At 41.1% G+C, this 19,297-nt stretch overlaps 1 protein-coding gene across 3 annotated transcripts in view; it reads right to left on the bottom strand.

Annotated features, from left to right (window-relative positions):
* Nucleotides 1-19,297, bottom strand: part of corin (corin, serine peptidase) — a 120,380-nt gene that overhangs the window by 61,965 nt on the left and 39,118 nt on the right. For all 3 annotated transcript variants that reach the window (XM_052039870.1, XM_052039852.1, XM_052039861.1), the window contains exon 5: nt 12,204-12,382. In XM_052039870.1, the coding sequence (XP_051895830.1) occupies nt 12,204-12,382 (179 nt within the window). The remainder of the gene's footprint in view (nt 1-12,203; nt 12,383-19,297) is intronic.

Genomic DNA, 19,297 nt, shown 5'->3' with positions numbered 1-19,297 from the left:
CCGGAGATCACATCAATTGGCGATCATTCCTCCATTAATCATACACTGCAGTTTCTACACAATGGTAAAATACCTCTTTGGAAATGTTTTTGTCTGAATGAAAGGATTGTAAGTGATTCATCAACATAAAATTTAAATCTTGCCAAAAATTTATCAACTCTGGCAGCAATATTGGATTTTATCTTATGCTGTGACAAAATAGTGCAAAATCAACAGGAAACTATTAAAAATTGCAATAATTATATTTTTGTTTTCACTCATTTGATTAAATTTGTTGAAAAATAGTACCCTGACAAATTAGACATTTGTGTTATTCAGCTCACCCCTTGCAAGCTTTAAGCATCACTCACTCTGAAATGGTAAAGAAAGTATTCAAAATGAGCATTGACTGTAAATGGAGCTCCCAGTTTTAGCCAGATTGTTGGTAGGGTGGACAGCATTGCAAGTTAGGAACTCACCTCACCAACTTCCTGCACATCTGAGTGTGAATAGTGAAGACACAAGAGACTGCAGATGCTGGACTCTGGGTCAAGCAGCATCATTCTCAGGAAAGGTATTGTCAATATTTCAGGTCGAAGCCCTGCATCAGGGTTTCGATCTGAAACGTTGACAATTCCTTTCCTCCCACGGATGCTGCTCGACCTTCTGAGTTCCTCCAGCAGATTGTTTGTTCCTTGAGTGTGAAGCTATTGTCTATGGCCAGAACCTTACTGGAAGTATACAGGAAAGCATCATTAGCAGACCCCAACTAATTGGAGAGATTGTCAGTTTGCCTGCAATGGAGGAATCAGTAACAGATCTCAGGAAGCTTCTCAATAATGATCCAGTTCACAGCTGGCAATGGTCTACTAAAAATTATTGAAAGTATTTGTACAATCTAGTCTTTACCACTGTATATTTGAATGCACTTCTTAAAACAAAACAATGAATGGTTAGCACTGTACTGTGTTATTAGTTCTGGCAAAACTGAATACATTCCTGAATTGTTATATCCATATCAAATTATAGCAGTAAGTTCAATGCACTTCTGGTGAGCAACATAATTTATACTTGGATCAGGTTATGGCTTTTTAAACTAGGAGTATACATTAAGGTCAGCTGCATGAAAATTTGACCAGGACCCAAAAAGAATGACAGCATTGTTCCAAGGATTTACTTCCAGGGATCAGTTCTAACTCTACCTAAAGTGCTTGCACCAAGACTAATGGAAAAAGATTCCACTATATAAACTGTATACCCTTCATGAGAATGGAATGCTGTCCCATATGTGGACCTTGAACTTCTGACAGAAGGCAGGACTCTCAAAGTCTGTCAGAGTATTCTGGAGGCAGGAGGTGGGGATGTGTCGAGCCTAACCAAATGCTTGTTGTCCTTTAGGTGCTTGAGTCAGCAAGATCCACCTCATTGCATCCACCAAGGGAGTGAGTGCAGGCAGGATAGGCAGTGACTTCAGGCAGCCAACATTTATCCCAGCACAAAGAAAACAATGACCTTGTCTTCATCATATTGGTGCTTATAAGACCTTGCTGTGCACAATTTGGCTACAAAATCTTCTGCACTGCATTAGCACTTCAAGAGAGTCAATGACCGCAAAGGGTTTTGGTATGTCTTGTGGTCAGTCTTTCTTTATATCTTTAGGCACACTCTGGTGCCCAAGGTAAAGCTTAGAGAATGACACCACCTACAAATAAACAGCCACTGAGAACAAAATGTAGATTTTTAAGCATCACAGAAGACAGCTCCTAGCATTCACCTTAAGTTTTCACCCCTTAGAATGTACTTCTTAAAGCAACAGCCAACAGCAATGAAAAGGAGATCCTATTAAGTCTGCTATCTCATTTTCCTACAAGCTCACTCTTTGTGGTGGAATACTATGTCCTGCTTATTAAGACATTACCCCTCCAGTAAAGTCAGACATGAGGCTGCAGTCTCTATACCTTCCATCAGAAGCTATTCCCTTTGATAAGGTGCCTCCTCACTGTAAGTTACCTCTATATTTGCTTTTAACAGGGCCTATTTTTTTTATTGGTACCAAAGTTAAAGTTGGGTTTATGTTCTTACAAAACACTTCCTGTTAACAAATTGGCATTGCAGAGGTAAAATTGTGTTGTAATTCATCACACCCTCAGCATTAGTAAGGCACCAGGTTATGAGGATCAACTGAACGCAGTACACAGAATATAAAGCAGCCAATGGTAATAATTCCAGCAGGCAGCCACAAGGTCAAACAGTATTAGCTGCTGATTATCTGAGCCAGCGGCAGATTCTTCAGTCTCAAGACAACAAAGTGGGAATGTGACATTTGAACACTGCTGTTCTGACCTTCATCATGAGATTCCACAACAACTACAGTGGTTGAGGCTCTTTCCATTCACAGCACAATCATTTCCACAAAAGTATCAACATTTTTAAACTTTCCTTAAGAGAGACGGGATGAATTTTCTCAACAGTTCAGCACAGGTAAAAACACCATAGGAAGGCTTTTCAGTGAGGAAATTCAGGCTGAAAGCAGCTTCTGTTGTTCACCTTCAAAATGTTTCCCGAGTTCCCACTGGCCTTTTGAACCCTCCCGCGATTTACCAGCCAGGTCTCCAAAGGCTTCATTTGCAAATGTTGGATGAAAACCATTGTGCAGCACTGGGGGGTTTCCAGGATTTGCCTGGTTTGTAAATCTGGAATTTTCCAGTGGAACAGTAGCCTGGATTACCTGGTAGAAGAAAGGTGCAAAAGTTCCTAACAAAGAGGAGAATAGCCATTTAATATATCAATGTGGACAGTATTTTTTGTGTGTCGTCATTGAGGAAAGTTCTGATGTCTGGAAGCATATAGGATCAGACCAGCTCTTCACCTTTAGCTCATTTCACATTCATCATATCCACAGCTCTCAGAAGTGGATGTTTAAAAGCAAACAACACCATGGCACATCATCAGTGTAAGTGCTGAAGCCCCAAGCTTACCTCCTCTTCCTTCCTCACAGCCACCCACTTAAAAATCATCGTTCACAAACAACAATGACACACCTGCCCTCATTAACCCTGCCTGTCAATCATCACCACCTAAATAAAGATATCAGTACCACCTAACTTTCTTTTTCTATCATCTTTAATAAATTTTTCAAGGTGGGCACATTGCTGGCAAGACCAGCATTTACGCCCATCCCAATTTTCCCTCAAATTGGCAGTGCTGGGTTGCTGTTGCCCTTCTGGTAAAGTTACTCCTACAATTGGGTAGGGAGCTCCAGGATTTTGACCAGTGACGATGTAGGGCCAACAATACATTTCCAAGTCAGGATTGTGTACGACTCGAAGGGAAAGTTGCAGATGGTAGTGTTCTCCTGTTCTAATCTCCATCAGTGTGCATTCCATCTTGAAACAGTATATTGCCAAGTGCACAAGATCAGCCTGTGATTTCTTTATTGACATACCCCCTGGGTGCCTACAGGAGGCTCTTTGCTACCAGTTCCCATGCTTCTCCTCCAGTATGTCTGACAGACAGGATCATGGGTGATTAGCAATTATATCAGTGAAAGCTTTGCATGGCTATTGTAAGGCTCCATTCATGCCAAAGTTCAAGGAAGCCCTGTTTATTGTATGTCTGGACTTTGCTCCCAGGAATCTGGTCTCAGCTCCTACATCCTACTAGCACCATGGTTTGGGTATCAAAGAGACAGACAGCAGTTATCAGGCAGGTGAACTCAAGCCATTGCCAAACACGTTGACCCATGGATCCATAGTTCAACCGGACAACAGAATGGCAACAATTGGACAATGAGTGCCTGAAGACATGGCAGTCATCAGTCTGCAAGCTGCGATTCTTGCTCCACTCCATTCCGTTCTCCCTTGCCCTCAAAGCAATGATCTGTGCTTCCATGGGACCATAGGCATTAACTTAGCCCATCAGCTTTCTCAATGGGGATCTACTGCAAGTAACAGGTTTAATCATCATAGTCTTCCAATAGGACCAACAACTTTTATTTACATAGCATCTGTAACATAGCAAAATGCCCTAAGGCAATCTCAAACAAAATTTAATGTGAAGCCACACAAGGAGACATCAGGATTTATGGCCAAAGATATGGTCAAACAGGTAGGTTTTAAGGAGCATTTAGAAGATAAATGGAAACATTGAGGAAGGGAATTCCAGATTTTAGGGCCTTGGGAACCGAAGCCATGGTTGCCAAAGGTGGACCAATTAAGACAGAAGGCCAGAACTGGGAAAGTTCAGATACTTGGGTGGATTGTGAGGTTACAGAGATAGGGAGGGGTTTAAAACTAAGAATAGGAATTTTAAAATTGAATTATTGCATGACAGGAGCAATTGTAGATCAATAAGAACAAGGTTGATGATTGGATGGCATTTTATACAAGTTAAGAAACAGAAAGCAGTGCTTTAAATTAAAAGGTCAAAGAAGGATAAAACAAGTCCAGAGACAAACGAGTTTTGGCAGCAGCACTGCTGAGATAGGACTGCAGCAATGTTACAGAAGGTGGCAATAAGCACTGTTAGTGACGGTAAAAAAATGTGTGGTCTGTAGCTCATTGCAGGATCAAATAGGATGCTGATATGACCAGCTGGATTCAGATGATTTGCAGCCAGGTAACATTGTTTGTCATAGAGACCAAAGGCAGTTGCTTTGGTTCTCCCAATATTTAGGGAAAATTTCAGCTCAACCTTTATTGGATTCAGATGAACAATGTTAATTTAGGGACAGTGGGACAGTGGTGTCAGTGTACGTGTCAAAACTGACACTCTGCTTTGTGGATAAGGAGAAGGCCAAGGATAAATATCTAGGTGACACCAGAGGTAACAGGCACATGGAGAAGAGCCATTGTGATTCTCTTGCTATGATTAGATAGATAGAACAGAACCAGTCAACCATCTGGCTAATAATGTGATGAGGGAATGGAAGAGAATGGTGTGGTCAATTTTGTCTCAGGCTCATGCAGGTTGTGCAGAATGAAGGGGTATAGATCTCAACACATGGGATGTCATTTATGATTTATAAGAGACATTTTGGCATTGTGGTGGGGCAGAAATCTGAGTGGAGGGATTTACCAAGGAGTTCTAGAAAGTCAGGTATTAATTTGTGGAATCTAATCTTCAAGAATATTGGATAGAAAAAAGGTTAAACTTGGGCGGCATTTTGTGAAGTCAAGAATCCTCCTCCTCCTAAGTCCTTGCCACCATAGTGAAATGGAAGAGGGGTGGATGATGAGAGTGGAATATTATCCTTCACTGCTAAGTGGATAGTGAATGTGGATGGAGATTTCTGACAGTATACTTCTTCAGAAAGATGACAGGACAAGGCATTAGGCTATTCCAGCCCTGACCTCAAAATCTTCAACAACAAAAGCCAAGCGACTTCTGACTAATTGTGTGGTCTCTAAATGGGACACAAATTTCAGATGATGAGCATTTCCAACATTTTCCATTTTTAACTTCAATTTTCATCATGCAGTATTTTCCTTTTACACCTTCAAATGACGATTTTGCTCCTATTTACACCTCTTCAGGAGCAATTTTTTTTTAGTTAGTCCTGTTTCTATTACCATCACTTTTGTCACTAAATCTCACTTGTCACCTACCCCATCACAAATGTTTCCTCCTCCTTTACCCCTTCTTCTCCCCACATTAAAACTATCTTTAACTTTTCCCAGTTCTGACAAGACCTGATTGATCTAAAGAGTTAACTCTGTAACTCTTTCCACAGATGCTGCTTGACTTGCTGAGTATCCCAGCAATTTGTGTGTTAATTTCATTCCTGTCAATTTTTTTTTGTATATCACATGAGGACTCTAAAAAAATAAACTGGGGAAGTGCCTTCCACAGAGAGGTATTATGTGCCAATCTGTCCTGCTATAAGATAAAGAAAATGAAGGTAAAGTTAACAATGAGGAGTGTGTGCAGAGGCAAAGCATGGGTTGTGAAATGAGAGACTGTTGTGGAGGAAGGGATTTTAGGGTTCAGCATGAACAATTGCTAAAAGAAAAATGTGTTATCATGGTGTGGAATGCCATCTACAGACTCCTTTGGCCAGACTTCACTGTCAAATGTTAACAGTGTTAAGGTTGATTTTAGTGGGTGAAGTGTGCACTGGTGTCCAGTATGGGGGAGAAAGGAGGCAAAAATGTGCCAAAGTGTGCCCAGCTGAGAGTGAAGTTCAAATTATTTGCAACACAATTCTGTACTTCTGAGGAATTAGAGTGTTGACATTCAATGCCAATGTCCATTCCTAATTGCAGCAGTAAAGATCTTGGCGTGATTTTGATAATAATTACATTCAGATCTCCTATTGATTGTGTACAAATACAAAATTAAAAATATTAAAACAGTGAAAAAACATACAAGTTACGTGAAACTCAACAAGTTATGTGAAACCCATCAACTTATACCACCCATCAACATTTTGGACAAATTATGGTAACCAATTAATCATTTTGTAAATGTAAACACCACAACAGATAGCAGTGGAGATCAGGATTAAATCCAGGTCACTGGAATTCAGTCTTTTCCCCAGAGTTGGGGAAAAGGGCATAGGTTTAAGTTGAGAAGGGAAAGATTTAATAGGAACTTGAGGAGCAATTTTTTTTTATTACACGAAGGGTGGTATGTATGTGGAAGGAGCTGCCAGAGGAAGTGGTTGAGGCAGATATAATCAACAGCTTTTAAAAGACAAGTTGGACAGGTACATGGACAGGAAAGATTTAGAAGATTATGGGACAAATGTTGGAAAACGGAGCTAGTTTGGATGTACATCTTTGTTGACATGGACCAGTTGGGCCAAAGGGCCTGTTTCCATGCTCTTATGACTCTATGAGTTGTGCAGCATCAACACTAACTGCTGTAGCACTCTGCCACCCCTCAACCCTGACAGATTATCTGCAGTTCCATGTTCAACTTCAATCAGCACAGTTTGCATAATTAATAGACTTTATTGCTCTGTAATAATTTGGAAAATCTTCAGTTTTCCTGGGGACATCTACCTGTTTTCCAACATAATTCTTAACACTGGGTGGATCCCCGAAGATGCTGCATACACTTTAACCAGGCTCGTTGGCAAGTGCTGCTTGCCGACTGCAAGATTCAGGCCAGAGGTCCTTAAACTCTGCCAGGGTTTGATTTGACCCAAACAGTTCACCGTGGCCGGCATGGACTCATTGGGCCGAACAGCCTGTATCCATGTTGAATTGCTCTATTACTGGTAGAATGCAGAGGATTTACCATAAAGAGCTGCTTTCTTATAGTCTTTTTGAAAATATACTGGCTCTTTGAAAATATGACCCTCACTATAAACAGCTCCTTATGCTATACTGTCAGCATTTGGTTTTGTTCTCCCACTACAGTAATGCTGGGAGACAAATAAGATCCTTACATAATTTCAGGACCTTTAAGCTGGAATCTTGCAATCAGCAGCAAGCAAGCAGCATTTGACAATGAATTTGATTAAAAATTATGTACCATCTTCAGGGAACCTCCAGGGTGAGTTACAGAAAACAGTGGGAGATTTTTCTGGAACATGCCTTGTGTGTCCTAATTTCTTACGATAGTGAAAGCATCAACAAATGGGGCAACAAAATCAGATCACAAAATCTGACACAAGGATAAATCATACACCTGGATTTAACTGAAATGTTGCACAATTTAGCAGCAACTTACAGTTCCAGAGTCCCATGTTCAATCCTGACCTCTGGTGTTGTGTGAAGCTTGCACATTCTCCCTCCGAGTGCTCAAGCTTCTTCCCACATCCCAAAGATATGCCAAGTTAACTGGCTACTGTAAATTTTCTCTAGTATAGAGCACTGACAGGAGAATCAAGGCTGGGGAAACTGATAGGAATTTGAGCGGAATGTAGATGAATGCTAGATGTGGACACAGGGGCTGAAGGACCTGTTTCTGTACTTTCTGATCCGTAATAAACACTCCAGATGCTTCTGAGACGTTCAAAGAGACTAGCATTCAAAAATTTCACGAAAAAAGATCAAGCTTTAAAAGAAAAATTAGATAATTTTAAGGATTAAAAACAATTAATTAATAATTCACTAGAGTGCTACTTAAACCCTGGAAGGATGTTTTTTTTTAAATTCCTATGATAAATGAAAGTTTTCTTTATAAATTAATAAACTATTACACTTGTCCCCTGCAGCCACTACATTTCATTAAAATCAGCGGGGAAACACTTGCCCCCTCGTCAGATGTGACAAGTGGGTATTCAAACAAGTTTCCCCAATAAGTAGCAGGCAGTTAATCTAAGTTCTTACTCCCATGTTGAACTGTGTCAGGATCAACATCGGGATATGATGTTGATGGCAACTTTTGACTTTTCACATTAAACATCAGGAAATCTCAAAGTTGATGTCAGGTTCACTGTCTTACAAAATCCATACCAATGTGTTCACAAAAGGGACATTTCTGAAAGTAAAATAAAGCTGAATGTGAGTTTGACAATCTTACAAGGGAACCCTTGGAAGTCATTTTAAGGATTGAATGCATGGTTTTCTCAGACTGCAACATGGTACAATTATGGCAACTTTTGTGGAATACAATGTATGACAATTTTCATATCCATTAGAATTTTCTGCAACACAATCCAAGCATTAAACAGTGCACTTCTAAATGTTATTCAATGCTTTTTCTTTCGACTAGACTTATTTTTGGACTTGCACTATAATGATATGCCTGATATAGTTTACAAGAACACAACTGCAAACAGTGGGCACATCATTATTGTCTATAAACCTTTCAAAACAGATTTCACTTTCCAAGGACACTGTTCACATTTAATAAAACTAACAATACAGTTTCAAGGAGCTCAGTAGGATTACATTCATTAACTTGCTGTTATGTGGAGAAAGCAGAACTTCTTAACAGGGAGTTCCAATTAAAAGCTTCTTAGTGAGATTAACCTTTGCAGAAGATTCTTCCAATAACATTCTCTAAAATGACCTCCATTATTCAAGAGTAAATTCCTCAGCAAAGCTCTGTTGAAGTGAGTTGCTTTTTTAAACTGCTTTAGTCACTATTCTACTAGAACATAAGTAGCAGTTGTGCGTCATGATGCAGATTCCTTAGACGGCTCTTACTATAATATGTCAATCATACTTAGAGTAAGGAGTTATTTATTTCAAAATTTGTAGGTGAGTCAAGCTTCATGTAACAATTATATTGCCTCCATTTCTACACTTTTCCTGTCCCTGTTACAAGCATTTGAATTCTGAAAGGCACAAAATGGCAAATCATAGCTGGACGGTTCCCAACATCAGAACTTTTCCTTTCTTCATATTTTTGTCCTTGCTATTTTTATATTATTCACTCTTATAGGACAAAGCTTCAGTAGTTGGCTGCATGTTTCTCTCCCTAATCCTAGGGTTCTGCTTCACAGAAAATGCTGAAAAAACTCAGTAAGTCAGGTAGCATCTGTGCAAAGAGAAACAGTCAATGTTTCAGGCCCATGACTCTTTGTCAGAACTGGGAAAGAGAAAAATTCAAATTAAATTTCAGTAGGAGACAAGGTGGGGGGTGGGACAAAGGGAATGACTGTGAAAGGGCCAGTCGAGATGGTTAATGGCAGGCAGTTACCAGCACAAAGTCTGTGTAATGTGTTGTTCATGGTAAGGTTGTGGGATCTGCTCTGCAGACCAGACATGTATGAGCAGGATAAGCAAAACTGAGCCAACATGACAAGAAAGCAAAATAAAATGGAAAGTGCTGAGAAAATTAGGCAGGTCAGGCATCCTCTGTGGAAAGAAAATGTTTCAGATGAGGAACCCTTCACCAGACCTGAGAAATAAAGCACCAAGTTAATCTACGTAGCAGCAAAGGTGGAGAGTGCAGTGGGTGGAACAAAGGCAATTGCTCTGATACAGTTAGGTCATGTGGCAGGTGGGATCAGATTAAGTTACTCTGGCTGTGTAACTTCTTGCTGATGTGGTTCTGGCACACTGGGACATGCCAGATGATACACAGAGAGAAAAAGAAAAAAAGCTTAATGTGTCAGTAACTGAGATAAGATTTCTTTATTAGTCACATGTACATCGAAACACACAGTGAAATACATCTTTTTGTGTAGAGTGTTCTGGGGGCGGCCCGCAAGTGTCGCCACGCTTCCAGCGCCAACATAGCATGCCCACAACTTCCTAACCCATATGTCTTTGGAATGTGGGAGGAAACTGGAGCACCCGGAGGAAACCCACGCAGACCCGGGGAGAACGTACAAGCTCCTTGCAGACAGTGGCCGGAATTGAACCCGGGTCTCTGGTGCTGTAATAGCGTCATGCTAACCACTGCACCACCATGTCTACCACCATTAAGTCATTTTTGTCTCACCCTAACACAGACATTCCCTTTGCATCCTTGCCCCATCTTCTCTCCTACTGAAAACTAACTTGTATTTCTCCCTTTCCCAGTTTTGACGAAGGATCACAGACCTTAAACGTTGACTGTTTCTCTTTCCACAGATACTGCCTGAATAGCATTTTCTGTTTTTATTTCTAATTTCCAGCATCTACTGTTTCTATGATTTTCATCTTGTGTTTCAGATTCTAATCGTAGGAAAGCTAGATGCAAGGCTTGGTCATAGGCCACATCTTCTCTGCAGTGGGGCTTGAAATTATATTTATGATAAATTAATGTTCAGATGTGTCGAAAGTAGCTTGTGATCTAACAGAAAAAAAAAACTCCATTATTTCATCATGTGCATACCTGCTCAAAAATCTGTATAAAATTAATTTACCAAGCCAAGCATGAGCAAGCCAAGTGCGGCATGTGAGACGAAAGATGCATCGATATGTGGAACCTTGGAGGTGGTCAGCTGCATTTTTCTGAAAAACTGTTTCAGTAAATAAGTTTTTTTTAAATTCCAGGAATCACATTGCTTCACTACTTACCCACCACTATAACTGCCAAAATGTTTTCTCAAGAAACAAAATACATTGGCATGGAATTTCATGGGGGAGTTCATATGAGCTCCTGCTACATGGCAGTGTGAGAACAGCAGGGAGAAATCAAATGGCCACTTTCAGTCTGCAGGTGACATTTCACTGAGGCATACTTGTATGAAAGATCAGCAGACCCCACCTCTACCCTCACCCCCACTACCGCCCCATCAATGGAAATTACCATTGTTCAAGCCTTTTGACTGATCAGTCTTTCTATCCACTGGAAGAAAAGGTTAATGAGAAGCCCAGATTCTTTTAGTAATAGAGTTCATAATGCAGTGGAAACTAAGCTAACAGGTGAGTAAAAATATCATCTAATTTATTTTGATAAGCTGCTGCAGATAAAATACCTGTCTGTGGGGACATCTGTCTCTACCAACGTTTTACAGTGTTTTACATTCCCCAACATATTCTGTGTAAAAATATTTCTCCTTAAATCCCCTTAAGTTCTTTTACCATTGATGTTAAATCCAATGTTTCTCCACATCCTTCATATCACATGCCACATTTAGCATTCTCATGATTGATTGGTAATTTAACATTACGCAGATGATTTGAATCGATAGGCACAAGGTGAAATTATGGAGCTTCGATAAGTTTATTTAATGTTTCTTATAGCAAACCTCTCTAAAGGAAGTAGGTTATTTACTATATCCAAGCCCTCATACCTTTTGCCCACCCCATTAAATAATTGTTGGCAAAGCTTTAAGAGGAAATTTGGTCCCTCATAAATGAACAATACACCAATATTTATATTCTAGACTAACCTATGATGAATAATTAACTTGAAGAGGTGATAGAACCCCAGGTACCCTTCAGAAAAAGGTGTTAAAATGGGAATCAAAAAAATAATTACACAAACTCAAAAACTGCCCACTGCATATAGGTGTACTGCACTAATGACTTACTTTTAAAAAGATACTTTGTTACCTTTTTAGATCAAACAGAATTCTGATTCAAATATCAGGAAAACAATCCAAGAAAGAAATTGGTAAAGGCAGAAAAATATGGCAAATTTAAAGTTAGATATAATATGCCCACTCAGCTTTTGAAAATCTATTGGGAAAGATCATTCAATGAGTTAGGTACAATGCACTTTAATAGGTTTTCAAAGCCTCAGATTTTAAATGTAGCAATAAAACAGCATAGTATGATGAAAAGAATCAATCTCTACAAACAGAAGGCTGGTCTTGTAATGCAGGGTAATGAGTTAAATTAAGAGGCCACAGGGAAACTAGAATGATGATGGGTGGTTAACAGTCAGCTTACTTTTTCCTTCCATTTGTTGTGGTGAGAAACATATCCTGCTGGTGTTTTCCATTCCTGTATCGTTGACAAACCTGGAGCACTTCATGAAATCCGGCCATCCAGACTCCACCTTTTGCAACAGTGGCTCGCAGCCTTCTCTCGCCTCTTCGCAGAATGACATGCATGGTAGAATTAATGTTCTAGACAAATAAGGTAACATGCACTGACATGAATAAAGTTTACAAAGCATAATATTGTCACCTACTCACTGTGGATTTTATAACTTGAAAACATAAATATACTTAAGAACATATGCAATAGCCAAAAAAATTAATCTTAACTGCTTAAAATAAGCCAAAGTGCAATTTTGGCTGATAACCCAAAATTCCATTGGCACTATGCACTTACAGAGGCAGGGTAGGGCAGGAATTCTGCACACCCTTGTATCGCTGAGACATCACAGAGTGAGGACTGGGTCATAAGAGTGGGGGACTGGTGAGCAATACATAGAGCTGAAGTAGAGACCAAGATCTAAAACAAGTGGCTGACTATAAAGGCAAAAATAACATTGAAAGCAGCCAGCCAAGGTGATCAGAATGGTCACAGGTACCAAAAGTACCATATTTATTTACAAAATAAAAATGTTTTCTAAAAGAAATTAGATTCTATATGGTAATATAGTAATAATATGGTAATCTGACATGGAAACTCTCCTAATAGAAACATAGATAGAGGGAATGCAACTTGTGATTGGATATTGGAGACCTACCAATCATGGAGGCAATCATACTGAGCACCACCTCCATGAGTTCAAAGGTCGTTTATTGTACAGGGGGATATTTAACAATCTCATTAGAGGAGCCAAGATATTCATTTCTTCAATGCTTCAATTTGGTGCCTTTGACCCTTCATTAATTATTCCCATTGCCCTTTGGGTTTGCATTGTAAACCACTTCTTCCTTCTTCTATCCCATATCCCTTATTATCTGTAAGCACTCCTTCCCTCACAGAGTGGCATGCACAAGCAAGTTTCATCAAGCCAACATCCTTATCGCTAGTTGCTTTCTGATTCACTTATAACATTATGTTTAATTATTTAAAAAATTTTAACCAGTCTTGCAATGCTCACATCTTCTCCTCTCTCACAGGGAATAGGAAATCCCAGTTGCTGGTAAGGTCCTGCAGTCCCTTAAAGTTCAATCTCCCTCATGAATACTTTTGGACATTCTGGGGAGTTGTGCAACAGACTTTTTTTGGTAGGAGATACATGAGTACCAATGGCAAAGGCAGATGTGCATTTCATCTATAACTGGTTGCATGGACACAATAGCAAGAAACATTTCTGGTCATATTCAAAATATCAATGTAATTCCAAATTGTTCCCATCACTTCGTCCTCTTTTCCTTTCAATAAATACACAGAAAATGCCACTGAAGAGCTGGAAGCAGGCAGCCTTTTCTGCTCATCATTATTGCACTCAAGTTATCAATCATTAGTTCTCTCAGTCACCAGTCAAGTGAAATCAAACAGAGGGAAATAGACGTAGCTGTCAAAGGGCTTTTCACAACCTAAGAAACTGGCAGAAATGAATGCAAGTTCTGGCGCTGGGAATTATTTGAGCAATTTAGTAACTGGCCCAGAAATTGGCAGATTCAGATGTCTCAAGTCCTGCACAAAACAGGAGACAGAATAAACATCACTCACCTGAGGTAATGACAAGGGTCACAGCAAAGTTTATTGCCATGCTGAATGTTTATAGAGCAAGTTCTGAACAAAGTCAAAGGCATCACCTTGAGTTAATGCTTGACAAACATTTAAAACAAAACCATGTGCCAGAAGCCCAGAGTTTGTCTTCCGTACAAATCTAATCTCCTCATGACAGCATAAAGCTTTTTATGTAGTTCTGATGAAGACAACCCAGTGTACATTAGTTCTTTTGAGAATAAATAAACAAAATTACTTGGGCAAGGTGATGCCTTTGACTTTGTTCAAAACGTTTGATAGAGCCATTTGTTTCAGTGAAAAAGCAAATCAGACTGAGAAAAAGAAATGAATGATACATCCCCAGAATAGTCTTCCTTTTAGATGAGAGAAAGTGGTAAAAAGAAAAAAAAATATGCTTATGACATGGAAGGTGATGACAAAATAAACACTTTTGATATTCCCATCATAAACAGCCAGTGATCACTCATCAAAATTGTGTGACTGAGGAAAATGCCAGTTCTGTCAGGTTTTATAAAGCTATTGAAAAAGAGGTGTTGATGTTAACATGAGATCCTATCAAACCTATTTAACAACCCAATTAGAATGTTGATGTGTTTATTAAAACTTGCATACTTAATAGTTATATATGGGATATTACTAAACAGATCCTGTTCTTGATCTATAAACATTCAGCTTTTGGAATGTTATTTTCCAAAAGGAACTACGACTAATTAATAAAAATTGCCTTTAAAATTCCTTTTGTGACAGGTTATGGATACTCTATAGAAGCCATGACGTAGGAAAGTGCATGTTTGTGTTTAGTGTCCATCCTTAAACAAATTACCACAAACCATCTCAAAGGTTCTTCTTGCTGTGCATCATTTAAACTAAACCTGCCTTAAATTCTTGAACTTAGAGTATTTCTCATTATCAGCCTACAGATTAACTAAACAATAGTGGTGCCTGGCTAGAATGCAGAGTATTGAAGCATTTTCCCATAAAGTATGCATGTCTTAAGCATTATTATTAATGCCAAAATTACTTTTATTATACTCCTACTTGTAGGAGTACAAATATTTTTCAGTTTTGTTCAACACAGATACCAGTATTATTTTATTTCTCAACGATGCACTTCATTTATGTAGAAGCCTGTCAAGTGAATTCAAATGACTAAAGACTCAATTGTCTAAACATTTCGTTTCTTTTCCTCTCATGAAACATTCTCAAGATATGACACGGACCATATAACACTTAAAAAAAACACACAAACACCTTGTTTTGTTCAACTGCATAGTACCTTATAAGTTCATCTCCAAACTCTTGGACCTTCATCTGTAACTGACTTCTGGACTTTCTGACTGGCAGACCTCAGTCGGTTAGGATTGGCCATTACATTTCATCCACCCTGACCTTTAACACTGGTGCTCCCCAGCGTTGCATGTGCAGTCCCCTGCTCTATTCCCTGTGTACCCATAACTGTATGGCCAGATACAATGCCAACAACAACGATGAGATGGATTACAGGAAAGAGATCGCAAACCATGTGCCGTAGTGTCAGAACAACAACCTAGCCCCTAACATCAGCAAGAGCTGGTTGTTGACCCAAGGAAGTGGTGGGGGGGGGGGGGGGGGGGGGGGCAGGATGGTGAACACAACTCTGCCCTCATAAATTTGCTAGGCATCCATCCATTTCACCAGCAACCTCACCTGGTCCCTCCATACCAATGCAGTGATCAAGAAAGCACATCAGTGCATGTACTTTCTTAGGCGTCTGAGAAGGTTTGGCTTGTCCATGAGGATTCTCCTGAACTTCTACAGTTACACTATAGAAAGCATCCTGAAGAGTTCTGAACCAATCACGTTTCACATCCCTTTCCCCGGTGGTGCTGCTATATTCTCAGGCTCTTAATTCTACCTCTCTCAGTTATTTCGCTATTGCCACTTTTCTTTTTGCACTACTTCAGATTGCACAACTATCTTCGTACCATTCTGTTTCTTGTGCTTGCATAATTTATTGTTGTATTTATTATTACTACATATATCATTTACTCTGTGAGCTTCACACGAGCAAGGAATTTCATTGCACTCTGGTGTATATGAAAATAAACTAATCTAATCTCTCCACGGGGCCAATTCATTCCACACTTAAGAAGCTTCAACACAAACACTTGAATTGCCAAGGCAAAGGCGGCCATGGACCTAATGTGTGTAAATGGGGTCAATGTAGGTGGGTGTGATGGTCAGCAGGAACATGGTGGGCTGAAGGGCCTGTTTTTGTGGTTTCCTGTTTTTTCCCCTCCTCCACCCACTCCATCTGCCCATCACCCACACATTCTTCCCACTGGTTCTCCTTCCCCACTATTCCCATCTGCCCTCCCCACCTCCCTCGATTCCATGGTCCACCTTCCTCTCCTATCAGATTCCATCATCTTCAGCCTTTTGCCACTTCCACCCATCACCTCCCAGCTTCTAGTGCTATTTCCACTCTCTCCTACCCCATCTGCCTATCACCAACCCCTCCTCCCCCCACCACCTGGATCCACCTATCACTCTTGCTCCTTCCCTTCCCTCCACCTTTTAATACTGGCCATCTCCCCTGATGAAGGGTCTTGACCCGAAACGTTGACTGTCCATTTCCCTCCATAGATGCTGCCTGACCCGTTGTGTCCCTCAAGCAGTTAGTGTCTTTCTGTGGTGTACTACTTTATGACCATTATCGTGCATTTGGTCCATAAGTACAAAACACTCACAACTACATACCCCACTGGACTTTAAAGAGACATCTGCTCACCTGCGCACTGAGCGCCGCTGTGAGGAGAGACTGGCATGATCCCTGCGCTTCCTATTGCAATATGCTGCCATCCTGGGTGGCTGGTGGGAATCTTTGCCATCCCCTGGTGCTCCCCCACGAATGAGTCACACCACAATTCACATGTGGAGGGACCATCTGTGAGGGCTGGTGTTGGGCAGTCCAGGGCAAGGGGTGCAGCCGTTCAGCGCTCGGGCAAGGGGCTCAGGACTGTACCCTGCCTGGCACGGTGAGTGTGGGCCATAGAACACCCAGATCCTATGTTTCTCAACCCTCACCTCTTGTTGGTGGATGTGATGGAAGCTGCTGTCTCCAACTCCTTGTTTCACTGTGCAGCTCCACCAACCCAGTGAACTTGTTACCACAGGAAAATCTCTGGGAGCTAAACATCCAAGGATTCACATCCTATCCAAAAGACAGGCCGTTGAGCAGAGGGGGTGGGGTGGCTCTGTTGGTAAAAAATGAAATCCAATCCTTAGCAAGAAGTGACATAGGATCAGAAGATGTAGAATCCTTGTGGATAGAGTTAAAAAAACTGCAAGGGTAAAAAGACCCTGATGGGAATTATATACAGGCCTCCAATATGGGGTACAATTCCTGGCCCTGGCTGTAGGGAGTGTGTACGTTCTCCACGTGACTGCGTGGGTTTCCTCTGGGTGCTCTGGTGTCCTCCCACATTCCAAAGACATACGAGTTAATAGGTTAACATGAGTGCAATTGGGTGACACAGGCTTGTTGGGCTGGAAGGGCCTCTTACTGTGCTGTACAAATAAAGTAAAGACTTTAAGAGTCCTTTATTAAGGATGAGGTTTCAGGGAACTTGGAAGCACATGATAAAATAGGCTGAAGTCAGCATGGTTTCCTTAAGGGGAAATCTTGCCTGACAAATCTGTTGGAATTCTTTGAGGAAGTAACAAGCAGGATAGACAAAGGAGAGTCAGCAGATGTTGTTTACTTGAATTTTCAGAAGGCCTTTAAACAGGGTGCCACACATGGGGCTGCTAAACAAGATAGGAGCCCATGGTATTACAGGAAAGGTACTAGCATGAATAGAAGATTGGCTGACTGGCAGAAGGCAGAGTGGGAATAAAGGAGGCCTTTTCTGGTTGGCTGCCGGTGACTAGTGGGGTTCCACAGGGGTTGGTATTGGGTCCACTACTTCTCACATTATATGTTAATGATCTGGATGACAGAATTGATGGCTTTGTGGCTAAGTTTGCAGATGATACAAAGATGGGTGGAGGGACAGGTAGTGTTGAGAAAGCAGGGATTCTGCAGAAGGACTTGGACAAGTTGGGAGAATGGACAAAAAAAGTGGCAGATGGAATACAGCATAGGGAAGTGTATGGTCATGCACTTTGAGAGAAGGAATAAAGGCGTAGACTATTTCCTAAATGGGGAGAGAATTCAGAAATTGGAGGTGCAAAGGGACTTGAGAGTCCTAGTGCAGGATTCCCTAAAGGTTAACTTACAGGTTGAGTCGGTAGTAAGGAAGGCAAATGCAGTGTTAGCATTCATTTTGAGAGGACTAGAATGTAAAAGCAAAGATGTAATGCTGAGGCCTTAAAAGGTGTTGGTTAGACCACATTTGGAGTATTGTGAGCAGTTTTGGGCCCCATATCTAAGGAAGGCTGTGCTGGCATTGGAGACGGTCCAGAGGAGGGTTACGAGAATGATCCCAGGAATGAAAGGGTTAACATATGAGGAGCATTTGATGGCTCTGGGCCTGTACTCACTGGAGTTCAGAAGGATTGGGGGGGGGGGGGGGGGGGGGGGGGGGCGGGATCTCATTAAAACCTACCAAATATTGAAAGGCCTGGATAGAGTGGACGTGGAGAGGATGTTTCCAGTAGTGGGAGACTCTAGGACCAGAGGGCACAGCCTCAGAATAAAAGGACATCCCTTTAGAACTGTGATGAGGAGGAAATTCTTTAGCCAGAGGGTGATGAATCTGTGGAATTCATTGCCACAGACCGCTGTGGAGGCCAAGTCATTGGGTATATTTAAAGTGGAGGTGGATAGGTTCTTTATTAGGTAGGGTGTCAAAGGTTACGGGGAGAAGGCAGGAGAATGGTGTTAAGAGGGAAAAATAAATCAGCTGATCGAATGGAGGAGCAGACTGACCTAATGAGCCGAATGACCTAATTCAGCCCCTATATCTTATGGTTATGCGGTGATAAGAGAGACTGTAAGATCCAGGCGGTCTGACACATGCTGGAGGTGCTGTCAGGTCCCAGCAATTGTCCACTCACAATGCGCTGGCCAGAGTGCAGCCCCGAGCACCACATTTCAACACTGAGCAGCTTTATTGTTCACCCCAGCCAACCCAAAACCAGCTCTCACAGGTCACGTCTCAATACTGAGCCGCGGGCAATTCATTGCTATAAGAGTGCTGGGGTCCCTGCACAGCAGGGGAGTGGTGGGGGCTTTGTGATAGGTCCCCAGCACAGATCTGCTGCCAGTGACTCATCTCTCCATATAACGTTATAACAACCCCTTTTATCACAGAGCCCATTATTGCTCTCATTGCTGGGAGCATCATCAGAGCCCCAAGTGAGGTACCCGTGCATTAAAATCATAAACGTGAGGCAGGGATTGCTAG

Source organism: Pristis pectinata, chromosome 2 (genome assembly GCF_009764475.1).
Source record: "Pristis pectinata isolate sPriPec2 chromosome 2, sPriPec2.1.pri, whole genome shotgun sequence".
Classification (NCBI taxonomy): Eukaryota; Metazoa; Chordata; class Chondrichthyes; order Rhinopristiformes; family Pristidae; genus Pristis; species Pristis pectinata.
Note: the sequence above shows the minus strand (reverse complement) of the source record. Positions and strands in the feature narration are given on the sequence as shown.